This window comes from Aquila chrysaetos, chromosome 5 (assembly GCF_900496995.4).
Source record: "Aquila chrysaetos chrysaetos chromosome 5, bAquChr1.4, whole genome shotgun sequence".
In the NCBI taxonomy this organism is placed as follows: Eukaryota; Metazoa; Chordata; class Aves; order Accipitriformes; family Accipitridae; genus Aquila; species Aquila chrysaetos.
Genome location: NC_044008.1, coordinates 46060752 through 46077944, shown reverse-complemented (window position 1 = coordinate 46077944; position 17193 = coordinate 46060752). Strand labels below are relative to the sequence as shown.

Genomic DNA, 17193 nt, shown 5'->3' with positions numbered 1-17193 from the left:
GTTTTCAAGGAGATATTTGATTGAAAATTACTCTTCTGTTGAAATTTCAAATAAAATAACTTGTCTGGGGCATACAGTGAATACACGCCAACGATATTTGTAAAACAATGTGTTACCTAGTGGAGTGAATTTGCTTTGTTTGTGCCTGACTGTGTTTCCTGGATCTTTAATTCTGTGTCCTTTTGGACTTGCTCTAGATGATGGCTGGATTTACTGAACTTGTTGATCAGTAAATCCAGCTGTTTAAGTTTAGATGGTATAACTATAGAAAATCAGGCTACTTCTTTTCTGGACTGTTCGCAAGTTTTCAGGTGAAACTTTGCTGCTCAATAAAATTTGGCTTGGTATGAACAGCAGATGAAGTTACCAGTCAGAAGATGTCAATATAGTTTCATTGTTCTAAACTGCAGCTGAACTTTCAGTCTCTGAAAGATATTGATGGTTGTTTGTCCTTGACTGTATTATCTGTTGTTTGAGCAAGTAGAATATTTTCAAAAGAAAATAATGTATTGAAGTAGTTATTTCTTATGCCCTGATTAATTTATATATGCTGTTGTGATAGTATTTGCTTCACAAATAGGAGATAAGAACTGATTTTATAAAATAATAGAATGACAGTCTTCTGCCTAATTAAAAATTTATGCACTATCATTGCTGTTTTCTGAAAACTGTATTTTTAAACTCCTCTGAGACAGCAAATAAAATTACTAGCAAGACTATATTATTTAAAATGAAAATTATTAGTTTGGCAGAAAACGTGGAATTAGAATTTATATCACCCTCTATTAAAAAAAAAAAAAAGCTTCTATTTTTTTTTTATAAGTAACTACAAGCAGCCCACAAACAGGGAAAATCTATTCCTAACTACTGCTAAAATATCTAACCTCTTTTTGTAAGCTTAAGAGTGAACAAACTGTTCTGTCATAACATTTGAGGGCTTCAGCAGACTTAAAGAAGATTAAAACTGGACAGTTGTAGCTGTCAGTGCCCCCAGCTGTCAGCTCCTCTACTGTATCAGGTGTCAGAATTTCAATCGGTAATAGTATGGAACACAAGGCTGATTGCATTTACCTGAGTATCCCAGTCTGCAAATTTTTGTGGCTGAGGTGTATACTCAACCGTCAGAGTTTTCAGGTGTTCTCATTTTTGACATAGTGACATCCTTCAGAGGAGTGGGGCGGGCAGACAGGAAAGGAACAGATTCAGTCCTCATATCTTAATCTATTGCTTTAAGCCTGCTAAAGCCTGAGATGCCAACTGTACAATGTGTCTGTAGAAATATGACTGTAACTGTAATTAAACAATTAACATCATTAGAGGGTTTAGGTTTTCATCAGAAAGGTTGTGTGTGAGGAAAACCAGCAATGCTTTTTTAAATTTAAAAATGTTTACAATATTGCAAAACCACTGTTCTCGTGTATTGTAAAATAACTTTTTGATATTATGAAGTTCATGGGAGTATTATCCACTGTGGCTTGACATCCTATAAAATAGCAACTCTAAGTAAAGCCTTCAAAAATTTGAATGGTAGGGCCAGCTGTCTTATTTTCTTGTAGATGTAATGGGGATTTATATATATAATTTTTTTCACAGTTCCAGGAAGATAAAATGTTTTATTTAAAGAATTGTTGTTTTAGCACTTCGATTTCTACAAGGTTTTAGCCTTCTGTATAGTAAAATCAAGTGTTTTATTAGCATAATGCACATGAAGAAGACAAATACACTTATTTCTTTATAGTTTTAGAGACAAATTAAATATATTAATGGTTAATTTAAGGTAGGTTATTAGCCAAAGTACTGTTTCCACTGTACACTAGGGGTTTTGGTGTTTTGTGGTTGTTTTTGAGGGGTTTGGGATTGGTTGTTTTGTTTGTTTGTTTTTTCTGGTTTTTTAATATTTTTAGCAACTTTGCAACATGTTTGAAAGCACAGCTTTTGCAGTCACCCTGAATTTGACATATTGTAATTTATTGCTTATCTATTCTTTATGCTGATTGATGTGAATCCTTTTTTTTAAGTTTTAGGTTTCTTTTTATTGACTGCTTTTTCTTGTGTTTGTTAATTGTTGCCACTATTGGCAAATTCAGCTGAACTTTACTCTTTTTATAGGTCTGCTAATACATACAGCTTTAAAGTGTAGTGTAAACTTTCATGTACTAAGTAATTTGTCTAAATTTATTGGTGGCATTTCTAATCTTGCTAGAATTGCTAAGGGGAGAGCCTTTTTAAAGACATTCACATATTCATCTACTGCAGATGTATGCTACCAACTATGTCATGGGTTTTTTTCATTTACACGGTTACATACAAATATGCCACGAGTGATTTTAACTTACTCGGAGTAGTATCAGCACACTGTATTCTGCAAACTAGATTTCTTTTTATAAAGTTAGAGTTCTGAATAATTTGTATTTTCTGAAACCATTAATTGAGACACTTTAAACAATTGCTTGCTCTTTAGGAGATATAGAATTTTGTTGATTTTTTTTTCATGGGCTGTTTGAAGTCTCTTTGTTATTAATTTTCAGTTACAAAATCATGTCTTGTTAACACTTTTTCCCTACACAATCACGCAGATTTGATTTAGCAGTCTGAGAAACTTTATTTCATAATTTTTATTTTGCTAAAACTTGAAATTATTTTTTATTATTTCATTACATACCCATAGTAGTAACTTCAGGTCAACATCATATAATAAAACAGTATATAAAAAAATGGAAAGCATAAAAGCTTCAAAATGTTTACTTTATTTGAAAACAACTTTTGGACTTTTAAAAAGACTTCCTTTTTGTTGCCTTGAGCAAACAAAGAATGGTTTTGAGACATTGATGAATGTAGCTGACCCACTCAACAGTTTAAGGACAGAGTGGAGAGCCTGGTTTCTTTCCTACCTCCAGCAACCATTCATTAGCTTAGTGTGGTCTTGTTCCTTTGTAGTGTATATTCTAAGTTATAACTCTGTACAGTGCTATCTCTTTCTCCTTTGCTTTCTCAGCCACCAGCATTGGAGCTCAGAAGCTGATTTCAGTGCCCTGGTCAAAAACCCACTAAATCAGTGACCATTGACTCTGTGTGATTATAATTGGCTTGTGCTATTTTTACTTTGTCATTTTTGTCTCAGCTTATACATTGAAACAGGGTAATAAATGTGAGATGTTATGAGTATTCAGAAAAGAAGGTTAAAAAAGTATGGAGAAATACATAGAATGGAGGCCCAAGATAATGAAGTGTATTGGTCCTTGCTGTTTCCTTCCATAGTTCTTGCTCCTTCATTTTTCCACTTCCCTTAGCCTTCTCTGGCTCATCTTTGCTTTTCCCCTGTTCTGTTTCTCTTCCTACTCCATGAGGTCTTAAATGGAGATCAAATTTGTAGTGTCTGTTTACTTCCCTTTACTAAGGGAATTTAACCCCTGAGTTAGTTTTGGTGAATTTAACTTGTTCACAGAATCTTTTAATATCTAACGAAGACTTTGACAGTGAGACTGCTTTTTTTCTTCATTAAAACAATCACTTGATATCTAGTATTGTATTTGGAGAAACGTACGCTGATTACTTCAGATGAAGCAAGCCTGCTGTTGAGGAGGAGCTGGAGTTGGTTTTTAGGGAGAAGAGATTTTTTTTGAGGGGAGCTGTCCTGCTAGAAGGAAGATTTGGGTGGAAACTAGCATACTATGAATATTGAACCAAACTTTTTAATTCACTGTCAGGAAAAAATGATAATTCTGCTGTTGATTATAGTATCTGAGGGAGATGTTTCGTGCCGAGATATGCAGGAGAGTGAAACTGGCTGCAGAGGTTTGTTTTTCCTTGAGACATCCTGTTGTTTCTGTGTCCTCTTGATGACTATTCACCATCGTTTAGTGATCTTGGTTTTGTCAGACTTCAGTAATGACTCAACCTTCCAGCTCAGTTCAAAAGTTTATTCCCTCCAGGTTTTGCATCAGTCTGACAGAGTCTTGTGTTCCATTCTTTTATAGACACAGCTCTTACTGTCACTGCATTGCCTCTGCCACTAGACAGTTGGCTCATAATATGCAACAGACAGTAAAGTAAAACTACCCACAAAACCAGCTCTTACAGAAAGAAAGAATGGCATTTAACATTAAAAGCGCATTTATTGTTTTCTAGAACTGTAACAGTTTTGGCACATATAGGCTGGAGTCAGCATTCCTATTGCTACTGAAAAAGGTACTATCAGCCTTGGAAATACTAGCAGTATTTTTCCATTTCTGTTGCTCAGCAAAGCATCTGTTTTAAAATAGCAACTGGAGTTTTTTGGAACAAGCCCACAGTTGGGGGATTGTTAAATTAATTAGTAGGAAAGTTTATTATTATGGATGACAATGAGATAATAAATGAAAAAGTTTATCTTCAGATGTCTTTACAAACAAATGTTGAAAACCAGGTACATAAAAGTGCAACTCAAAGGCATGAGGATATCGACCTTCCTTGCAGTGCTTTAGTTACCTAAAACTCTTAACCTAAAACTGCCTGGTTGTATTTTGCTCTTCTGGGCTTATGTTTAAATGTTAATATGGCTGGCTATAAAACGATCATTGATTTGTGAAGGGTACAGTCTTTCAGTAAATAGAGTGGAGATACCCAAAATAAAAGCTGCTTTGACTTAAAAAAATTATACTAGAATTACTTATATTTGAAGTAGTTTGATTCCAAAGCAGCTAGCACCAACTCTGTGTAGGTAATCTTAACCGTTGTTATTTCTTAACATTTACAGTCATAAAACAACATTACATTGATCCAGAATCAGTCAGTCAGACATTTGTCTTTGTATCACAATGCATTTGCTTTGGGCGTTGTATAGCTTGTATATTGATTTCTCTGCGTATTACTGTGAGTCTTCATAGTTGCATTGAATGGTGGAATAAAGTAATTAATGAAATAATTGGAAGTATTTAAAACAATGACATTTTTGTAATTTTTCTTCTATTCAGCTATAATCCTTTGATAATCATGGAGCCATATTTTGCTGGGTTTAAGCACGTGCAGCAGGAGTATGAAGTCACTCTTGAACTTGCAAGTGAGGAGACTCAAAAAACTAGAAATGCACAAAATTCTCGGACAGGGTCTTATGGTGTTAGCATTAGAGTCCAAGGAATTGATGGACATCCTTACATAGTACTAAACAATACGGAAGGATGTTTGTCAGAAAATCCTCCTACTTTTGGAAAAGAACAGCAAGTCATTTCTCAGACTGTAAGCAAGCCAGCTACAGACTCCAATACTGCTTTTAAGTTGGAGGACAAAAACAGTGAACACACTAAGTTTCCTGGACCACAGCACATGCAACCCTGTATGCTTAAAAGCCTAAAGATAACTAATCTGGATGAAAAGGAAAATGGAGTATCAGATTTTAAAGATGGAACAATGAAATCCTCCAATTTGTTGAACTTTCAAAGACATCCTGAACTTTTACAGCCTTATGATCCTGAAAAAAATAACTTGAACTTGGATAATTACCAATCTTCTGTGTGCAGTAAATCTGAATCTTTTGCAGATGAAAAAACTGAAGCAAAGCCTTGGATTTCCTCATCTAAAGTACTGTCCCTACAAAAACCAAATACATATATTGCAGAGCCAACCAAAGCAAATTCAAAAAAGTTATATTTGAATAGGTCATTAGAAGTAGAAGACCAAAATAAGCAGCTGTTGGATTCTCCCAGTAGCATGATCAGCCCCAACAAAGTGTCTGTTTCAGAATCATTTTCATCTGCAGGAGGATCCCCATGTGTTAGTCCCACTGCTTATCCAGAGACAAGAAAACCTAGACCAGATGTTCTTCCCTTCCGTAGACAAGATTCAGCTGGGCCAGTATTGGATGACTCACGAAGATCATCGTCCTCATCAGCTACTCCCACTTCTGCAAATTCCTTATACAGATTTTTACTTGATGACCAAGAGTATGCCATCTATGCAGACAATGTTAATCGGCATGAAAACAGAAGGTACATCCCATTTTTGCCTGGAACTGGTCGTGATATTGACACTGGTTCACTTCCAGGAGTAGATCAGCTAATTGAAAAGTTTGATAAGAAAGTTGATCGTCACAGAAGAGGTAGGTCAGGAAAAAGGAATAGAATTCATCCAGATGATCGTAAAAGATCAAGAAGCGTTGATAGTGCCTTGTCATTAGGGCTTGATGTAAATTCAGATTATTTAGATGAATTCAGTAAAAGCTTGGGTAAGTCAACTGAGCACTTGCTGAGACCATCTAAAGTTTGCCTTTACAAGCAGTTATCCAGAGATCAAAAGTCACCTTCCAAAGAGATGAAGATTTCTGCTCGAAGTATTGGAAAACTACAAATGCCTGATAAAGCCACTCAGAACAGCAATTTCAATTCTTTGCAATACCATAAACAAAATGGAGCTGATACCGAGAGCTTGATGTTTAGGTCGTCTACACTCCCAGGACAGAATAAAAGAGAGGAAGTTAGAACAGTTACTTCCACTTTGTTGTTGCCAAACCGAATCACAATTCCATCTGATTCAGGAGCCAAGATGATTTCTGTAAAAACATTTTCATCCATCCCTAATATACAGGTAATTTTGAATTTACTCTTTAGGTTGTGTTTTGCACTCTAGCGTACTAAAACTGTCATATTGTTAAATGCATATTTTTCTGCTCTTCATTAGAACAGACTTCTAGCACACAATACTTCCAAATGGGATAGCAGAATTGTTCTGGAGAAATATAAATATAAAAATTACTCCTGTAGTTGCAGGTGTAGAAAATGTGGTTTGTAAAACAGCTTGTTCTTGTATGGTTGAAGGTAGATGGTGGGGCCAAAGAAGATTATTGTAAATGATGTTACAATGATTCTTAAGCATAAATGCACAAAAGTGGACTACTGAAATGTATGTAACTCCATGCAAAATTATGTTTTCTTTCTTTTGGTGTGGAGTACACTTTATTCTTGCAGTAAGCCAAAACTCCAATGGATCTTTGTGAATTTTAGGTCCACAGTACATAAATGTTTTTGTAATAGAATAGAATAGAGAATGTCAATTGTACAGGTTGTATTTACAATCCTCATAGAATTATATTTTTTGACATTTTATTTTGTCCTTTTAGGCAACTCCTGATCTCTTAAAAGGCCAGCAAGATCTTGCACAGCAAACGAATGAAGAGACTGCTAAACAGATACTTTACAATTACCTTAAGGAAGGGTTAGTAAACATAGTTAACTTTTGGAGAGGAGACTTATTTTCTCAATGTTTATTTTATATTACATTTAAAATGTGAAACTGTAAAGTCAAAGCTATAATTAAATGAAATGTCTGTTTTATAATTCTGTATCTCAGCTGTGTCCTTTAAGGCATTATAGGATCTCAAAATACCCAGGCAATCAGGACTTACATAAGGTATTGTACAGCATTTGATTAAATGTACTTGAAATTTGTGAATCAGAATATGTTTTGTCTTGTTAAATACTTCTGGAGTTAAACTTCATGTGATATGGAGGTTCATGAAGAATTCAAATCATACCTCATGCGAGTTTAAGCTTGTGGATTTTTTAAACAGCAAAGAAGTGTTGTTTCTTAAGGTTTGACAGAAGCTTCTCTTGTTGCTGTGCATTTAATCCTTTGTCCATCTGTAACTCTTTTACTTGGTATTTTCTAATGATAACTTATTGAAAGATGAAGGAAGGAGAAATTAATTAAAATATACGTGATGCACTTAAATTTCTTTGCATTCCTGATGTAGCAGGTTTTGGGAGCTGTTGAAATGTTATTTTATGGTGCAGTAGTTGGGACTTGAAAAACCTAGTACTAATTACTCCTGATTTCAGTATGTTTGAATAATATACATGCTGAATACCTGTCTTTCCACAGCTATAGTCTTGTAGAAGAGAGTTGCAATTAAAGAGTTCAGTGATTTTTTTTATTTTTTAATTTTTTTTTTAGAAAAAGTTTGGAATATTAATTTTTAACAGCCTCTCTTTAAAGTGTTTAATGAAATCATAGTTAAGATAATTTCGGACAGGTTCATATTAGATTTTTTTTTAATGTTGGTGATTTCCAATAGTTTGGACACTCTGAATTTGTTTTGATGTTAACAAAATAGTACCTTGATCATATCATTGTATACTTGTACTGTGTTTTAGAAGTGCTGATAATGATGATGCGACAAAGAGGAAAGTCAACTTGGTTTTTGAGAAAATTCAGACTTTAAAGTCAAGAGCTGCTGGAAAGATGCAGGTAAACAGGTTCTTTTGGCTTGTTTTGTAGTGATACAGTGTTCAAACAGGGCTTTAAAAATTTGAATCCCCTCACTGACTTCAATTGGACTATTCTTGTTGTCCCTCAGTAGTATAGCTTAATTTTAATCATGCACTGAGGAGGTGACTTATGGGAAATCTATTTGTTAAGAATTAAAAAAGAATGTAAAGGAGTCTACCACGAGAGCTACATTTTGCTTCTACATTTTGGGAGACAGATGCAAACTTAACGTGAACATCAAAAGGTTGTTGGATCAAAGAAAAAGCTAACATACGTAGCTTTAAAAAATAATGGTGGAGTATCTTCTCGTTATAGTGATATAAATAGATATCTAAGTGGAGAGAGTATTTTAATTTAATTGTAATTTAGAAAAGCAGTAATCTAGGATATTGTTTAAAAGCCATATTACAATAATAGCATTTGACAGTCTGCCTGCTGAAGTTTTTGTTTCCTGCTACATGGTGCACTGTTTTTTCAGTTCTAAAGCAAAGTGAAGAAATGCCCAGTTGTTGCAGTGATGGCATAAGAAGGATTAAATGCTTACTTTTGATGATTATTTTATCCTGGGCTATAATTAGTCAAAATGAAAATATAAAACACATCTTAAGAAATTACCAAAAAACTGTTTGAAAATCTGTCTTGACATATGAGCATGAATGCCTTTGATGTCCATTTTGTGTAATTGGTGGTATCTCAGTCAAATTTGGCCCCAAGTACTTGTGATTTAATTCATATGTTGCCTAATTTGAATTTTTCTTTAGCTTTGTATATTTTCTGTATTATTGGCAACATGCCTTGAGCAATTACCAAGAAGTTTTATGAAAATCAAATCGTGGTTCCTTTGAAAACATTAGCTTGGCTTGACCGATATGAAAAGTCCCTGGTGAGCTCAGGCAGTTGATGCTACACTTTATTAGCCTTGCTTGTAGCTTTACTTTAGATTTTAAAAAACAATTGTCAAAGAACATCTTGGCTTTTTGGGAACAAACATCTCTAATTGTAGGTTTCGGATTCTTCAGCTGAAGTAAAAGCATTGGTGGAACAAAAAGCAGAACTTGAAAGGAAAGTGGAAGAATTAGAGAAAAAACTGGATCTAGAAATTAGGGTATGGTGCTTCATTACTATAAAGCTTTTGCCTATTTCAAATATACTTTTCTAAGTAAGTGACAACTGATCACCCAGCTGAATCTTTTTTGCTTCATATTGTTTTTAATGCAGATATACCTGTGCTTTTACAGACGACTTTTTATTTTAAGTGTAGTTGCTCATAGCGTTGTTATCATTTTTAAGAAATCTCTTTCTTCTTAGTATTTGAGAAGTTTGGAGCAGTGAATAAAAATGTTAGGCACATGCACATAACATTTCCTAGGTATCTGCAGAGGTAAATGTTAATCTGTTGACTGCGGTGAGACAGACATGGAGTGAGAGACACACTGTATTACTCACGTAGCTGCTGTTTATTAATGACAGCATTATTTTTGCAGTGCTGAATTCAAAGTAATTAAGTACAGCCATGCTCTGAAGACATGAGAAGAACGGCTTGGCATCTTTCAGTTTGCATTTTGAGTCTGTGATAAGAATCAATGTACTTGAAACTGATTAGATAGTACTGAGGAGACTTCACTTCTCACATTTCTAATAAAAATCGAAAAGCAGTGCTTTGTGTGTTTTAATAAACATTCCAAGCTTTTAATATTCATAAATTAATAAGGACTTCTACAAGTGAAAAATACCAAAGGCTTGAAATGGCTTCTTTCGTGTAATAAAAAAGAGCCTTTAATTTATTTATGCTTAGTCTATTATCTTGCTTAACTTTTGGTGTACAAAATTCAGAATCAGCAAAATTCCAAAGAAGAGATTGATGCTACACAAGCAAGCCTGAAAGATCTTCAGTTGCAACTTGATGAAAGTATATGTGAAAAAGAAGCCTTAAAAAAGCAGCTGGAAGAAAGTGAGAAGGAACTCAGGCAAAACCTAGAGGAGTGAGTTAATTCTAGAAAAGTTATTCATTGGAATTTGTACCTTTTCTTAAACCTTTTAGATTAAAATTACCTGTGTCTTCAGAATATGTTAAGGTAATCAGACAGAGTGACGTTTGTTATTGTAGGAAATGTTTCTACCGTTCAGAAGAGGCATGTTTTTAGAATTTTCCTCTTAGTGCGAATTGCTTTTTATATTTCAAGGTCATAATACGTAGTTCAACTCTTTAAGGAAACACTTGAATACTTTAGTCAAGAACATAGTACCAGGTTTGAAATAAAATACAACTTTCAACTTAAATATCTACTTAAAAGAGTTCTCATTTTTACCCCTCTGACATTTTGTTTTTCTGCCTCATTGTATCCCATTCCCTTGTGGGAATAGATACTTGTATCTTTTTAGTACTTGAAAGAACAAATTAGTATTTCTACAAATTAAAAAATCCTGTCTGATTTTTCCTGTTGAGGCTTTTTCAAGTGAAGATGGAGCAGGAACAACACCAGACTGAGATCAGAGATCTTCAAGACCAGCTCTCTGAGATGCATGATGAACTGGATAATGCCAAACATACTGATGAAGGGGAGAAAGAGGTTCTGATTGAGGTTAGTTATAAAGTACCAGAAGAAGGATGAAAAAGTCAGAAGAATTGCATGAAAAGTGGGAACTAAGATACAGGTAGAAGAAATGCATGCCTTAGCTTTTCCCATTCTATCAGTCCAAGATAGTATACCATTATTAGGTGACCTAAGAAAGTATGTTATAATAACTACATTAACACTAAAAGGAATACAAAGTACAAGTACCATTGGTTTATAGAATAGGAGAACAAACAACATAATGGTTGAGGGACAGCTGAGTCCTATTAGCAGATAATCATCTCAGTTTTAACAATTAGATAGGATTTTGGGTCAGAACAGGGAAGATCAGTTTAAAGAAGGTGTACGTATTAGCAAGGCCAGGTGAGATTCAACTAAGAAAATTAAAAGTACTCACCAAAGCAGTCTCTAAATTGTTGACTCTCTGTTGATGGGACCAGGGAGAGAAGGGATAGAGTCTGAAGAGGAACAAAAGAGTTACGGGTTTTCTGTCACCTTGGGATGAAAGAGGAATTGGCTGTAGCCCTGGTTATAGTAATATACTGATGATGAAATAGAGAACACTGCTTATTAAATTTGTTGGTAAGGGTGTGTAAGAGCATCAGTGTATAATGGTTCAAAAGGAAGATTATAATTCAGAATTATCTTAATACTTTGTAATACCAAAACATTTAACTTTGCTTAATACTAGTGCAAAGAACTAGCTTAAGAAATGAAAGCCGAATAAATAGAGAGCAAAAGCATAGACAATAGATCACAGGAATATTAAAGATGTTTCTATGCAAGACATGCTGAGTAGAATAACTACCTTATTTTGTGTAGGTGAGATTTGATTACTCTCTTAAATTACTGTTTTAAATCTCAGGCACTGCAGTTGAAAGTTGTATGTAAGTAGGCCAATATCTGGAATGATGGTGATAGTACTGAAAAACATTCCCTATGAAGCAGGACTTGAATCTGAATGGAGGAGTGAGGGAAGAGTGAAAAGCACATGTTATATAATGTTGCTGTAAAGGAGATAGTGATCAATTTTTCTATGTTGTGTGGGGATAGAGTAAGAAATGAGAGACTTGGCTGCACAGATTTAAAGTAAGCATTGAAAACATTTTCTGTCAATGTGGATAATTAAACAGTGGAACATGGCTATCTGGGATGGTAGTAGAATCCCTTTCATTGTAGGCTTTTAAGGACAGAATAGATGATGTATGTCAGGAATGGTTTAGATGTACTGATCCTGCTTCAGTGCAGGGGAAGTTTACATTCTTTTTGAAAGTGCAATTATTCACAGCTTGAGAAATACCAAATTAGATAATTCTTGAAGCTGTACATTTTTGATTGTTGCTGTTATTTTATTCTGTGTTTGTATACATGCATGTGTGTATTTATTCTTCAGATGCACTGGCTGCTCACTTCCTTCCCAGCAATTTGGAGAGGGGAAATGACTTCTAGGGTGAACATGGTGGGAGGAGGAAGGGTGTAAAGGCATGGACTCAGTTGGGAAGCACTTGTTTTGTCTTCAGCACTTGCAGAAGCAACTTTCTTTATTCTTTCCAGCAGAAAAGACAACAAGGAATTATCATTGGGTTCACTTCTCTTGCAGTGTGGGGGAAAAAAGGTTTTTCTTCTTATCTACCTCTTTGCTACAGAAGGTAGGACTGGGGGAGTTGTTAAATTGCAACCTTAGTTTGACTCCTGCTTTATTTACAGACAGCATAACATACACCATCAAAATCTTTTCATAGTTTTACAGCATCAGATACATTGACCCATTATGTAAAACATAGCTATATGTTCTACATCTAATACTCTTAGGATTTAGTAAATTTTTAGCTTGCTATAAAAGCTGCAAAAAATACGTTGGTCGTACGAAATGAAGTTGGCCTTGGGGAGCTTGCATTTATATGCTTTCCTTCTCTGAAACACAAACTGAACATCCATTGGAACTATTTGTCATGCAATTGTGTTTAATTTTGTTCTTTAGGAGCTGATGCAAATGAAGCAGGATCTGCAAGAATTATTAATTGCGAAAGATCAACAAGAAGAGATTTTGAGAAAGAGAGAAAGAGAGCTTACAGCTTTAAAAGGAGCACTAAAAGAAGAAGTATCTAGCCATGACATGGAGATGGATAAACTTAAAGAGCAACATGATAAAGAATTGCTCAATCTACAGCAGAGCCTGGAGAAAGCAACAGAGGTGAAATAAGTGATTACAATTAATATCTACGGAAAAATCATACCTCTCACAGATGTCATATGCTAGACGCTTTCAGATACTGCTGTTTTCTTGGCAAAATAAATAGGTAAAGATTTGGGCTAGGAGATGATTAGCTGCTGAGAATAGGTTTTATTTCATACACTTATATAATGTTTTGATTGTTTGTCACAGCTGAAGTTGTGGCCCTTTCTTCAAGCAGTTATCTACTACGTTTGCTTCATTGCAAACTTTGAGAGAGAATAGATGGAAGTATAGTACAGGGGACCGTTTGCTTGTCTTGGGTTAAATGGAATCACTGAAACCTTGAGGATACCCTGAAGAGTGCCAGTGTGCTTTGCCAGTGATGCTGTTGAAATTACAGTTTTGGAGCTTCTAGGAGTTCTCTGCAGTCCTTTGCAGCCCACTGTTCCTACCTTCAACTCCTTGTGTCACATCCTGTTCCCCTGTTACGTTGTCCCACCTTGTCCCTTCAACTACTTACTACTAGGTTTTTTTGTTTTATTTTGTGTCCTTTTCATTTACTGAGCTTATCTTGTTTACTGAATGGTCAAATGAGTGCCAGCAGAAGGGAAACAGCAGGGATTGGGTGTCTGGAAGCAGACAGGAGGAAAACAGAACTGAAGGAGTGCCTCTTCCAGCATCAGCAGAAGGTCTTTGTGAGGGGGAGAATAGGAACAGTTTTCAGATGTGCATATCTGTTACTGTTTTCCAAGAGTTGTCCTTTCTGAAGTTATCTTTGCAGAGACAGCAGGTAGGAATTTATTGAAAGACTTTTTTTGTAAGGGGACAGATCTCATAAGATTTTGAGCATTATTTTCACAATGACAGTAACTTGTGTCTTTTCGGTATCCCCTTTCTTCATTTTATTTCTGTCAAATATTTGAGAAAATTTCTACAGACAAACCGTGCTTGACCAATTTAAGTCAAAATTTTAGGCCCTCATTTTGCTTAGAAATGTCCATGCTAATTTATATCTTTTACCTACACCTCATTGGTGTTAGGTGTGTTACAGTTATCCTACTGGTTGTGGCTGAAAACATGATGTAGAACTGAATTAAAATTAAGCTTGAAACTTTAAAGAAGTTTCCAAAGCTTTATATGCTTTATAAGCAAAATAGGAGCACATATGGAAGATGCTGGATAGATATTGTATGACTGAATTCTGATAATGACTGTTCTTTTAAAGGACTGTTTTTAAATGTGCAATTTTCTTCAGTGGTTAGAAAAGTTTAAATACACTGATTTGTTTATGCAGCCTAGGATTTCTACTTGCAATTGCTTGGCTTTGCTTAAATGTGTTGTTTCTCTTTGTTTACATCATCATGAAGGTATTTGATGCATCTGAGCTGCTTGAGCTGAGTTCATTTTTTTCTTTGAGAGAAAAGTAGAACATTTAAATTATCATTTTTTATTATACGGTAATTGTAGTGACAGCTTAACCTCAGTGAACCATCTTTCAAAGTTACTGCATGGTAATTTACTGTATTTCAATTATGGAACTGTAATTACAACTGACAAGAAATGAAAGAGTAGTCTGTTTGGCATAACAATAACAGTCTGGGAAATGGCTCTATGATTGGGTTGCTGTGGCTTAGAGATAGTTATAAATAGCATTTATTTACTTACATGACATAGTCTATCTAATAGTAAATTTAATAAGATGTTCAAAAGTGAAATTTAATTAATTAATGTTGCTCTAAGCACCAGTTCTGCTCTTCCAATTTTACTTGAAGTGATTTTTGTTGATTTTATTTTAAGTAAAACTTTTAAAATGCCTAATTGGAAGGTGGTGGTTTTTGTTTTTTTTTAATCTTGCTAGTATGAGTACCCTTAATGATTTTTTTGAAGCCCAGCATTATCTCTATGCCTGCTGGCTGAGATTAGTTGTTGAGTTTGATATATCTTCTATCAGGAAAGTATAACCAGTCTCTGCAGGGAGTTAGATGAGTGACCTGCTGTGATCTTACATATGATGTTAATTATTGGGTCTACAATTAATCTCGAATACCCAACAGTGTATGTCAAGATCATGTTTTATATAACTGACGCTGCTTGACCTGTTAAATTATAGTTTTTATATTATTGCAAGCTGGAAAGATTTATACTGGCTGGTGGGATACAAGAAATTTACATCAAAGATTAGTGGAAAGGGCCATTCTGTTGTATTTAATGAGGAAAATGGGTGTGTAAATGCTGTAGTAGTGGTGGTTTGTCATACAGAAAATATGCACACTGATGTTTGATAGATCACGGTGTATCAAAGTCTGTATGTACAAGGTTGGTTGTTCTTATGTTGCTTCTATATCATCCAAATTAGTACACTGAATAAAGGTGTTTTGTGAGATGTATTAGGCCGAAAGGGAAGTTTTTGCAGGGAGAAAGAAAGAAATTTTTGTGCCACTGTTAAATCAACAGAATTTTTCAGCTGCTGGAGACGTCAGATAGGTTGGCAAGTAATGTACAGTACATTTAGTCTGTGTGATTAGAATGCCACATAGGTCTGTTTTGCAATCATGTTAGAAACATACTCAAGGTTATCTGATAGGAGAGTAGAGTGGGGTTATTTGTCATGTGTGATTCTGTTCTCATGCTCACTGATGTGGTGGTAGGTTGGGTTTGGTTTTGTTTTTTTTGTTTTGTTTTTTTTTTTTTTTAATAGAGATTTTTATATAAAGCCACAGATATTAAGATATTAATTTTCTTTGCTACAGTTTACCTTTTTAAATTCATTTTTGTGTTATGTCTTTTACTTGTGGTGGTCTTGAGATGGCTGTGATTGTTCTTAACTTCATTGCTTGTTTATTAAGACTGAGACCAGACTATTTCCATTTAACGATAGTAAAAGTTTTACTCTTCCATAACATACCTCTGTGGGGTAATAATTGCCTTTAATAATAAATGAGAAAATTCATGTCTTTCTAATTAAAAATGGATTTCTCCATAAGTGCAAGTGCTGGAGCAGAAATGAATATGAATCCTCTCCTGGTTTTAATGTAGTACAAAAATTTATATTATTTAATCTGTCCCTACAACACAACAGGCCAGAATTGTACTACTTGGCCATGAGTGCTTTGTCACTGTAGATGAAGTGCTACTATTTCAGTAAAATTTGGAAATAGCTTTTGGAATGTAATACTATAGGTAAAAGGTTGTAGCAAATTGCAACTAATACTGTTCAAATTCCACTGAAATTGTATCGGCTCGGGAGTACAGTTGCAAACTGCACAGCACTGTCAAATTTATGTCTGTTTTGAGAAGCAGTCTGCACAAATTATGTTGTTTAGAAAAAGCTGTAATCATCACATTATGAAGAGGCTTATCTAAGCCTGACCTTGAGTGATTTATTCAGGGTTCATCGTACTTCTGACCTTGTCCTCAAAATGATAAAACAGACACTCAGGTTTAGAAGCTGATTCATTTATCAACACATTCTTATGCAATGAAGCTTGTGGTCATGTGAGCTTTAACTGCCATGTATGTGTTAAGGCATGTGATGTGATTAAAAAGAAGGAATTTTACCAGAGCAAGTGGTAGTGACAGCAGAAGACAGTGGTTACCTTCTGCACATGTTATAAACTAAAAGTATACTCCTTTAAAATAAGAAAGTAATATAAAATTTTGAGCATTGTAGATGAGAAGAAGCTTTGGGTTTGTTTCTGGATTTTTTCCCCATCTGTATGAAGTGATTGTGAATTTAGTTGGCAAGTGAATATTGAATCTTTTTCTACCTAACCTGATAATATGGTATTTCTTCTTCAAAGCTAATAAAAATCTCCCACATAGAGCAGAAGCTTAACAAAAACTAGCTTAAGCATTGTAAATGATATTGATACATACTGTGCATGCCTTTCTTGTAGAAATGGCTTGGCATATATTTTTTACATGTAAAATGTGTAAGTTTAGTATATTCCAAGAACCTATTTTGGAGTAATGCTGTACAAACACCAGACAGTGGTTACCCAGGTTACTCAGGGTAAAGTGAAGACATAACTGATTGTGGAGCATCGCAGAGATACTTTAGTATGTAAAGTAATAGACAAATTTAATATATATAACTGTAAAATTATATATATGGAGAAAACCAATAGGATCCCAACTAACTTGTGCCACTCTAAGGTGAAATCTTGGGGTTATAATAAATAGCTCTATAAAAACATTGTCTTG

At 34.7% G+C, this 17193-nt stretch overlaps 1 protein-coding gene across 7 annotated transcripts in view; it reads left to right on the top strand.

Annotated features, from left to right (window-relative positions):
• CGNL1 (cingulin like 1) overlaps positions 1 to 17193 on the top strand; it is a 64970-nt gene that overhangs the window by 12124 nt on the left and 35653 nt on the right. For 5 of the 7 annotated variants that reach the window (XM_030016083.2, XM_030016080.1, XM_030016079.2 and 2 more), the window contains exons 2-8: positions 4953 to 6558; positions 7091 to 7185; positions 8124 to 8217; positions 9242 to 9343; positions 10072 to 10220; positions 10685 to 10820; positions 12796 to 13008. In XM_030016083.2, coding sequence (XP_029871943.1) covers positions 4972 to 6558; positions 7091 to 7185; positions 8124 to 8217; positions 9242 to 9343; positions 10072 to 10220; positions 10685 to 10820; positions 12796 to 13008 — 2376 coding nt within the window. In that variant the 5' untranslated portion in view covers positions 4953 to 4971. Of the gene's footprint in view, positions 1 to 4168; positions 4189 to 4952; positions 6559 to 7090; positions 7186 to 8123; positions 8218 to 9241; positions 9344 to 10071; positions 10221 to 10684; positions 10821 to 12795; positions 13009 to 17193 lie in introns of those variants that run through there. The other 2 variants (XM_030016081.2, XM_030016078.2) reach the window with 2 other exon arrangements.